The sequence below is a fragment of the Fonticula alba genome (assembly GCF_000388065.1).
Source record: "Fonticula alba strain ATCC 38817 unplaced genomic scaffold supercont2.9, whole genome shotgun sequence".
Classification (NCBI taxonomy): Eukaryota; order Rotosphaerida; family Fonticulaceae; genus Fonticula; species Fonticula alba.
Genome location: NW_009242979.1, coordinates 634,670 through 642,938, shown reverse-complemented (window position 1 = coordinate 642,938; position 8,269 = coordinate 634,670). Strand labels below are relative to the sequence as shown.

Here is an 8,269-nt window from a genome sequence, read left to right as displayed (position 1 = left end):
ATAGAGATCGAGCAAGCGAGCCGAGGGGGGGGGGAGGGGGGGGGAAGGGAAAGCACGGTCCAGCATACGCACCAACCTCGATGCTCAGCTTGCCGAAGGAGCTGGTCTTGCCCGGGAGATTGGGAGACTCCTTGGTCTCGGTACGGGCCTTCTTCTTGGCCGGGCCGGACTCGGCGCCCTCCTCGTCGGAAGAGGAGCTGTCATCGGAAGAGGAGTCATCCTCCTCCTCCTCAGAGGAGGAAGAGTCACCAGAGGAGCCATCCTCCTCGTCCTCGTCGCTCTCCTCCTCGGAGGCCTCGACCTCCTGGCGGGTGCGCTTGGAGGCGGCCTTCTGCTCGGCGGCAGCCACAGGGGCGGTCTTGCCTGTGGCGAGAGTCGCCGATGGGGGGGGGGGAGGGAGAAAGGGCGGGGGTTGTCGTTGGGGAGGCACGACAAACAGGCGGTCGGTCAGTAGGGAGGCGCATGTGCACCGCCGAAGCACGGGGTCTGGCGGGGTGAAAAGCATCGACGTACCCGCGGCGGCGCGGGCCTTGGAGGCGGCGACAACCTTCTTGGAACTCATGGCTCGGAGACGTCGAAATAAGGGAGACGGGTGGGGGAGAGAGAGAGAGAGAGAGAGACAGAGAGCGAGGCTGGGGAGAGGCAAGGGAGAGGGGGACCGGAGAAGTAGCAGGGGGGGGGGAGGGGGATTGAGGAGGGGGGGAATCGGCGTGCGGGGGAGGGGAGACTGTCTTTGCTAGAAGGGTCTAGGTCCCATGGGGCCCTCTGCACTGCCGCTTGAGTCGCCCTGCCGGCAACCCAGCGCGTCTCCCCTTGCCTGAGCCCCGGGGCCGATGGCGGTCTCCGGATGGCTCCCTCGCACCCGGGGCCGGCGGCGAGAGGCCGGCCTGGCCGGGCCGACCCGCCTGGATTGGGGGCTCCTCACGCGCGGGCCGGGGCACGCGTGTCGCCCGGTCTGGCCGCGGCGCGGGGCAACCGCGCGCATCTTCGGCGCGTAGCTCCCCCCCCCCCCCCGCGCGCGCGCAGACGAGCAAGCAGGCACCCACGAGGGGTGCGGCGCGAATGGGGCACATGTGATTACACATGATGATCTCCCAACGGACTCTCACGTGCGCCGCTCGGCAATATCGGCGCCCTCCCCAGGCGGCCCGGGGCCGGCGCTGTGCCCGCACACCCACACACACACACACCAAGCAGCACACCCACACTTACACACTCACCGACACACTATATACACACACACACATACACACACACACACACGGCCCGCACGCTCTCGTTCTCCTGCCCGCCACTCGCACGCAAAATACCACAGCCGCACGCGGGCACAACACACCCGCGGCTCCCACACCGACGCAGACACAGGCACACAGACACACTGCCCAGCCTCGTCAGATCTCCTCCTCCTCCTCCTCCTCCTCCTCCTCCTCTCGAACCCTCCTCGCCTCTCCCCGCCTCTTCTTCCCCCTCCCATCAGTCCCATCTGGAGATGGCCGATGGGACAGGCCCCGCACTCGGCCTCCCGGCCGAGGCGCTCTTCCTGCAGCAGGCGGCCTCGGCGCTGGCCGCCCTGGATCGATGGCTGGCGCTGGACAACGGCGCCGATGTCCGTCCCCGCGTTGAGTCCCTGGTGCGCAAGATCCCTCCTGCCTGCTGGCTTGCGCGCCCGCCGCAAGATCTCCCCCGTGTCTGACGCATGTGTGCCGGGATTCCCCGTGCCAGATCACCATCGGCTACCAGCTGGCCAACACGGCCCTGTGGTACGGCACGGCAACCGCCGCCTCCGGCGCGGTGAGTCTTGCCCAGCCGGACATCAGCCCCCTTTACTCAGACGGTGTGTGTGTGTCCCTGCCTTCGCCTTCCCTTCCACCCTTCCACTCCCTCGCCGTGGGCGCTCCCCCTCCCCCCCCCCTCGCATCCTCCGTCTGCCTCCATCACGGCCGTCTGCTCACCACCCCGCTCGCGCCCTGCCAGCCATCGCCTCGGAGCTGCTGGTCTACAAAACCGGCCGCCTGAGTCGGCTCCTGATCGGCCTCCGCAACACCCTGTCCGTCGCTCCTCGTCCTTCCGCGCCTGCCCTTCCTCCTTGTCCCTTCTCTCCCTTCTGCCCCGCTCTGCCCGACAAGGGTAGCCCCTCGGGCCTCCGTGCGACCACCCCTGACTGATCCACCTTAACAGCTCCGAGATGATGGCCATCCAGCGGAGCTTGCGCTTGTCCCTCAGCGCGTGCCAGCACCATGCCCTGGATGTGACCCTCCGGGCGGACGCCGATCCCGAGGTCCGCGCCTTCCGGAGCAGCACCCTGAGCCCGGTGCTGGCATCGCTGGAGCGTGCGGCTGCCGTGCTGTTTGCCCTGATCCCCCAGCGCCGGGGCTTCCTGGACACCATCCCCCAACGGGTGGGGGCCCTGGCGCAACGAGCCGGTGCCCAGCCCTCGGCCGTGGCCTCCTTCGACTGGGCACCCCTGCCGGCGGTGGAAGATGGCAATGATCTGTCCCCCGATGGGGGGACCGCCAGCGCCGAGGCAGCGGCCCTGGACCCGCGCCTGCTGCACCCGAAGGCCCCGGACGATGGGGGCCTCGGTGTGGCGCCATGGCTCCCCCTGCCACGAGTCCTGGTCGACGGTGCGTGTGCCACTCCCTCCCCTCCCGTCCTGCCCCCCTTGCTCCCACTCTCGCCCCCCCTTTACCTGCCGCGGGAGAGGGCGACCCCCCCCCCCCCCTTGCCGGGGCTCCAATGTTGACCATCGTGCATTCGTGACTCAGAGCTCCGAACAGCCCTCCAGCATGCGAGCGACACATTGGCCTAGACCGTCCGAAGGATGTGCTTCTGTCGGCAACCGCCGGCTGGCCGGTTTGAAAGCCCCAAAACATGGAAATACACCCAGAACCTGGACACTGGCGCACACTTGATGAAACGCATCGGAGAGGGGAGACATGTGCCTCAGTATTTTTGGAACCAGCCCCCGGCGGCCAGGAGGGGGCCGGAGACCGGGGGGCCGGAGGGAGGGACAATCGACGAGGAGCGACCCCTGGGCCATGCTCAATGGAAGGCCGGGTCAAGTAGGTCCGTCACCGAGAGACCAGCCTTTCCGCCGAGAGCCAGACTCAGGGGCGCGGCGATGGCAGCTGGGGAGGTCTCAGCAATCGACCCATCCGCGGTGACAATCTCATCCAGCAGCGAGTACACCATATCCATGCGGTACATCAGCTGCGATGGGGGGGGGAAGCAAAAGAGCCAGGGGCCAAGGGCAGGGGGTGAGTGGGGCAAAGGACACGTACCCAGAGGCGACATGTGGACGTACATCGAGCTCGGACTGGGTGGGAGGGAGGAGGCGCGCATAAGGCGATGCGAGGGAGACAGAGAGAGAGAGAGACGGAAGAGGAAAGGGATACAGGGTGGAGGAAGGATGGTGCGTGAGCACAGGCCGCACAGGCAAAGGGAAAGTGCGCAAGATCCATCGCCCGGGGCGGGGGGGGGGGGAGGACGCACGACGTTGCCGAAGAAGGAGTCCAGGGAAATGACAAACTGATGGATCAGCTCCAGGATGGCGAGGGCATTCTGGCGAGCGAGGTGAGCCGGCGAGGGCCAGAAGCATGACACCCAGAGTGAAGGAGACAGGACGGGGGGAGGCGGGGGGGAAAAGGGAAGAAGGAATGCACGTTGAGGGTGGCCGGGAGGCGTGTTAGGCACCGGTGGGGCGACAGGAAGACTCGATGGCCGGGATCGGGTGTGGGCAGGGAGAAGAAAAAAAAAAAGGCAAGAGCCCAGACCAAACACAGCGCACATCGTCACGGTCTGTCCCGATGATGAAGAAAAGCGACGCATAGCGGCGATAAACAACCTGGTGCTCGCCGTGCTCAAAGAAGGAGCACTGGCTCTGGGATCGGCCAAGGCACAGTCGCGCGAGAGTGGCCTCAAAGAGGGCGCGCGACTCCGGGGACTACATTGTTCCGGGGGGTCAGCGGCAAGAATCGGCAGGGGGGATGGCGCGGCAGATTGGCGGGGCAGCAGGGCGGACCATCGATGCGCCGGAGCAATAGCGCGAAAGGCGCGTCTGCCCGGTGCGATTGACCACCAGCACGTAGCGGATCATGACGCTAATGGCAGGGAGGGGCGAGGAGGAGCTGCGAGTGTATGTGTGTGTGTGTGTGCGTGTGCGTGTGCGTGTGCGTGTGCGTAGGGGGGGCGGTGCGGGGGGGGGGGGGGAGGGGGAGGGGTTCTGTCTCTCTGGCCCGGGCGATCTGCCCGCCCCGACGCTGGGCCGAATGTTATGAATAGCGGGAGGGGGCCGGCGGCAGGCACTGCGTTGGCAGCCGGGCCCGACGCCGCGTCCGTCGTTTGTTCCACCACACCGGCCGCGCCGCGCCCTTCGGCCGCTGGTGGGGACATGCCGCCGGGCTGATCGGCCGCCACGGCTAGCTTGACCACTCCAAGCGCCCGGCACATCCTGCCCCTCCTCCTCCTCGTCTCTCCTCCTCCGCCCCCCTTGCCTCCTCCCCCTCCTCCTCTCTGTGTCCTCCCCTCCGCCGCCCTCCCTCCTCTCGCCCCCCCCCCTCCCCCCCCCCCTCTGACTCTACTGGGGAGGAAGATCACCCGGGTGTCACCCCAGGCATGTCCGCCAGCGGGTCCTCCGCCCAGCACCAGGGGGCCGCGACTTCGGCAGCCCCGTCCTCCGGGGCTGGCACATCTGCCGGCGCGTCTACCGGAGGCCAGCAGGCATCAGCTGTGACCGGGGCCACGACAAATGTGGCGGTCGTCCGCGAGCGCCTGTCACATGCGGCGGCCACCCTGCGCAAGAGCAGCATCAACGCAGGCATCGATGAGGCTGACGTGCGTCTTTTTCCCTCTTCCCTTTTCCCCTCCCCGTCGCTCGGTTGCCGCGTCCTTCTTGCTCTTCTCGGCATCTCCCACGGAGACACGCACATGGCTCCTATTTCCCCATCGGGCCCAAGACGACCGCGGGCGCGCCTCTGACCTCCGCCCCCCGGCCGCCGATGGACATGCAGGCCCAGAGCCTGTCAGTCCTGTTGGACGATTTGGCCGACATGTCCAAGCGCCTTGCCGCCTCGCAGCGGGAATTGGTCAGCGCCGAGCGCCTGATCTTCATGCAGGAGTCCACCTTCATCGAAACGGCCGGCGCCTCGTCCGCGGGGAACTTGCTGAAGGGCTTCGACTCGATCGCCGGCATCACGGGCTTCGGCGGGCCGGGCGGGTCGGCTGCCGGCTCCAGTGCTCCGGGTGGTGGACCGGCCCTGCCCTCGGTGGGGACGGAGCGGACCCGCCGTGCGGCGGCCGCTGCCGCCGCCGCCGCCGCCGCCGCCACCGCCGCCGCCTCGGCCACATCCGGCACGGCCACCCCCGTGACCGCGGTATCCAGCTCAAGCTCCGCCTCGTTGACGGCCCTCAATGGGGCGCCGGCCAATTTCTCCTCAGCGGTGCTGCTCAGCCCGGGCAATGACCAGGATCGCCTCTTCTCGCGGTCATCTGCCTCCTACAGGGCGGTATGTTCCCGCAGTGCCTTGCGCACCCGTTGGCCTGGCCAAGTTGCCGACTCACGCGCATCCTCGCTCCCTCCCTGCCTCTGCCCTCCGCGCTGTCCCCCAGAGTGTCGGCTTCCCGGACGATGAATTGCAGGACTTCTCCGACGATCTGGATGAGGGTGCGTGCATGCGCCGACGTCTTCCGGCCCTCCTCTCGATGGCGCTGGCTTCTGTGTTGCCTCGTGCTGCTCCCTCTCTCCATCTCTCCATCTCTCCCTCCCTCTCTCTCTCTCTCTCTCTCCGGGCCTCACCATGCATTTTTTCCTCCCCACCGGTGGCAGACATTTCCTCCCGTGGCCGGTCCGCTTCGCCGGCCATCAATGTGACCAATATCCCCCGGCAGGGTGGCAACAACCCTCACATCAACAATGACCCGCACATTGGGTTTACCGGGCGCGGTCGGCCGGCCGCCGGTCCCGGCGCCCACCACTCGCGTGTCGGCGACCCGGCGGCCACTCAGGCCCAGCAGCTGGCCACCGGGTCGACCGGCACCGGCGGCGCCACCCAACAGCAGCCCCCGGCGTCGGCTGGTGCTTCGGCAGCCGGGACTGGTGGCCACCGCGTGCCGCTGGTGACCATCAAGAAGTCCGGCGGGGTGCACCCGGTCGCCGGGACGAAGGCCGCCTCGGGCGTCAAGATCGCCTCCGGAGGTGGTGCCGCCCCGCGAGCCTCCGGCGCCGCTGTGCCCAGCCCTCCGGCATCGGTCAAGGCGGCGGCGGCCATGCGCGATCCCACGGCCGGGGCTCGAGCCGGACCGTCGAGCACCAGCCACAAAAAGCGCAAGGTCGACCCGGCAGCCGCCGGCAGCCCGGCCGCCCCCCCGGCGACAGCGGTGGCTACCGGGGCCCCGGTGGCGGTGGCTCCCGGGGCCGGCGCCCTGCCGGTCAAGCGCCGCAAGGGGCTTCTCCCGGACAAGAAACGCAAGGCCCCCCCCGGCGAGGGCGCGGCGCAGGACGCCTCGGCCTCCGGATCAGCCTGAACAATGGACCTTGCCCGCTGATTGGCCCTCCTTTGTGCCACTTTGCCCTTCTTCGGGGGATCCAAAAACAAGCGTGAGCGGGGGGGGGGGGGGGGGGGGGGACCAACGCAGTTGGCAGCGGAGAACTGGGGCAAGGCATGTGGTGCTCTATTTCTCCCGGCCCGGAGGCATTTTGTCCGGTTCGCTCTCGCCCTCGCTTTTTGGCCTGGGGAACAAAGCAGCAGACCCCTCTGCCGGAATTACACGGCCGAGGAGGTGGTCCGGACCCAGGCCCACGCGGCGTCGGCCACATTGTTCAGCCGGGACCATTGGGCCGGGTCAAAGGCGCCGATTTCCACCGGCACCGAGAAGGAGATGGCCGGCGTGCAGTCGGCCCGCTCGGGCACCACCAGCGGCCTGGCGCGTGTGGTCGACCGCCATCGAAGCGGGCCGAGGCAGGGGAAACCCACGCACAGTGCCGGCGCGGGCACATTGCAAGGTGGCGCACGTCAGCAACGGGTCGCACAGTGGAGGAAGATGCCGGGGTCGGCGGGCGTGGGCCCGAGCGTACCGTCTTCCCCCGCCAGGGCCGTGGCTACCGGTGACGCGTGGTGAAGGGGGCGTGCCCCCGGCGCCGAGCGTCAATCCGGCCTCCCTTGGACTGGCACCCAATATGTCGGCCGCCGAAACGAATGCCGGCCCGGAAACCAGGCCCGACCGCTCGAACGCCGTGGGCAGAAGTTGCTCCGTCAGGGGCAGCACCCCGGGGCCCGGATTCGATGCATGGAGAATGGGGCTGCCGCCGAGGGCGCCCACCTGGGCCGGGGAGTCGGTCAGCCCTGGCGACAAACGGCCAAAGAGCTCCACACGCACCGACCAGGCCAGCTCCACTGCACGTGCCCCGGCCGACCGGGCGAAGGGAAAGACGCCCGATGGGGATGGCCAAGGGGACCGAGACCATTGGTCAGCGATCGGGCATGCCAGTCGCGGTGGGCATGCATCGGAGCGGGCACATGAAGAGCAGGAGGACCAGCAGACGCAAGGGAGGGGAAAATAGGTCCGAGCGTTGCGGGGGGGGGGCGCACCAGCAGACAACTGCTGCGAAGGCCCGGCCCCGACCGGCACGGCCAGCTGGCACTGCAGAACCTGCCAGGCCTCGGCCTGCGAGGACCGGCACACGAGGGTCGGGTCGACGAGCAGGTCGCGCGGAACCAGGCGCGTCGGGCTACCAGAAGCCAGGGACCCGGCGGTGGCCAGGGGCGACCCGGCTCCGGGCCCGGCCAGACCGGTTGGGGCCTGGGCCGACGGCTGGCACAGGAGCCACCGCTGGTCGGCCACCTTGACGTTGGCCGTGGCACCGGATGACTTGACATTTTCCGCGGCCTGCAGTGACACCGAGGCCTGCATGGTGGCGAGGAAGGGCAGACACAGGAGGTTGGGGGGGGGGGGGGGGGGGGGGGAGGCCGATCGACAGGGGGCATGGCCATGCACCCATTGAAGTATGGCTATATATATCCATCAGGCCATGTGCCCATGCCGCCTCCAGGGGGCAGGGCTCGGTGCCAGGACGTACATACTGCACTGTCAGCCCGGGGGGGATGGACAAGACGGCCTGGACCCCGCGCCCACCGGGTGTCCGGGTCAGGCAGAGACCCAGCGAGTAGGACTCCTCCGGCAGGGGGGCAGGGCAAACCACCGACCCGGCCAGCGGGATCAGGAAGAGCCGAGCTGTGGGCGAGACAAACAGGAGGCAGGGCGAGGGGGCGGG

General features: G+C 68.6%; 5 protein-coding genes across 5 annotated transcripts in view; 2 read left to right on the top strand and 3 right to left on the bottom strand.

Annotated features, from left to right (window-relative positions):
- Positions 1-617, bottom strand: part of H696_05211 (hypothetical protein) — a 2,920-nt gene extending 2,303 nt beyond the window's left edge. Inside the window, exons 1-2 of the mRNA XM_009499071.1 lie at positions 514-617; positions 73-363 (exon numbers count right to left, since the gene is read on the bottom strand). Coding sequence (XP_009497346.1) covers positions 73-363; positions 514-562 — 340 coding nt within the window. The 5' untranslated portion in view covers positions 563-617. The remainder of the gene's footprint in view (positions 1-72; positions 364-513) is intronic.
- An 872-nt stretch (positions 618-1,489) lies between these two features.
- H696_05210 (hypothetical protein) lies at positions 1,490-2,809 on the top strand (the record flags this gene model as incomplete). Its single annotated transcript, XM_009499070.1, has 5 exons — positions 1,490-1,630; positions 1,723-1,834; positions 1,975-2,047; positions 2,179-2,624; positions 2,766-2,809. The coding sequence occupies 5 exons, from the start codon at positions 1,490-1,492 to the stop codon at positions 2,807-2,809; spliced, it is 816 nt and encodes a 271-aa protein (XP_009497345.1).
- Positions 2,810-3,042: 233 nt separating this feature from the next.
- Positions 3,043-4,096, bottom strand: H696_05209 (hypothetical protein; the record flags this gene model as incomplete). Its single annotated transcript, XM_009499069.1, has 5 exons — positions 3,043-3,210; positions 3,305-3,316; positions 3,493-3,561; positions 3,788-3,943; positions 4,022-4,096. 5 exons carry the CDS (start codon positions 4,094-4,096, stop codon positions 3,043-3,045), a joined length of 480 nt encoding a protein of 159 aa, XP_009497344.1.
- A 464-nt stretch (positions 4,097-4,560) lies between these two features.
- H696_05208 (hypothetical protein) lies at positions 4,561-6,550 on the top strand. The gene is made up of 4 exons (XM_009499068.1): positions 4,561-4,833; positions 5,010-5,504; positions 5,608-5,662; positions 5,825-6,550. Exons 1-4 carry the CDS (start codon positions 4,615-4,617, stop codon positions 6,520-6,522), a joined length of 1,467 nt encoding a protein of 488 aa, XP_009497343.1. The 5' UTR covers positions 4,561-4,614; the 3' UTR covers positions 6,523-6,550.
- Positions 6,551-6,647: 97 nt separating this feature from the next.
- H696_05207 (hypothetical protein) overlaps positions 6,648-8,269 on the bottom strand; it is a 4,622-nt gene continuing 3,000 nt past the window's right edge. Inside the window, exons 9-12 of the mRNA XM_009499067.1 lie at positions 8,075-8,229; positions 7,587-7,902; positions 7,073-7,391; positions 6,648-6,918 (exon numbers count right to left, since the gene is read on the bottom strand). Of these exons, the coding sequence (XP_009497342.1) occupies positions 6,762-6,918; positions 7,073-7,391; positions 7,587-7,902; positions 8,075-8,229 (947 nt within the window). The 3' untranslated portion in view covers positions 6,648-6,761. The remainder of the gene's footprint in view (positions 6,919-7,072; positions 7,392-7,586; positions 7,903-8,074; positions 8,230-8,269) is intronic.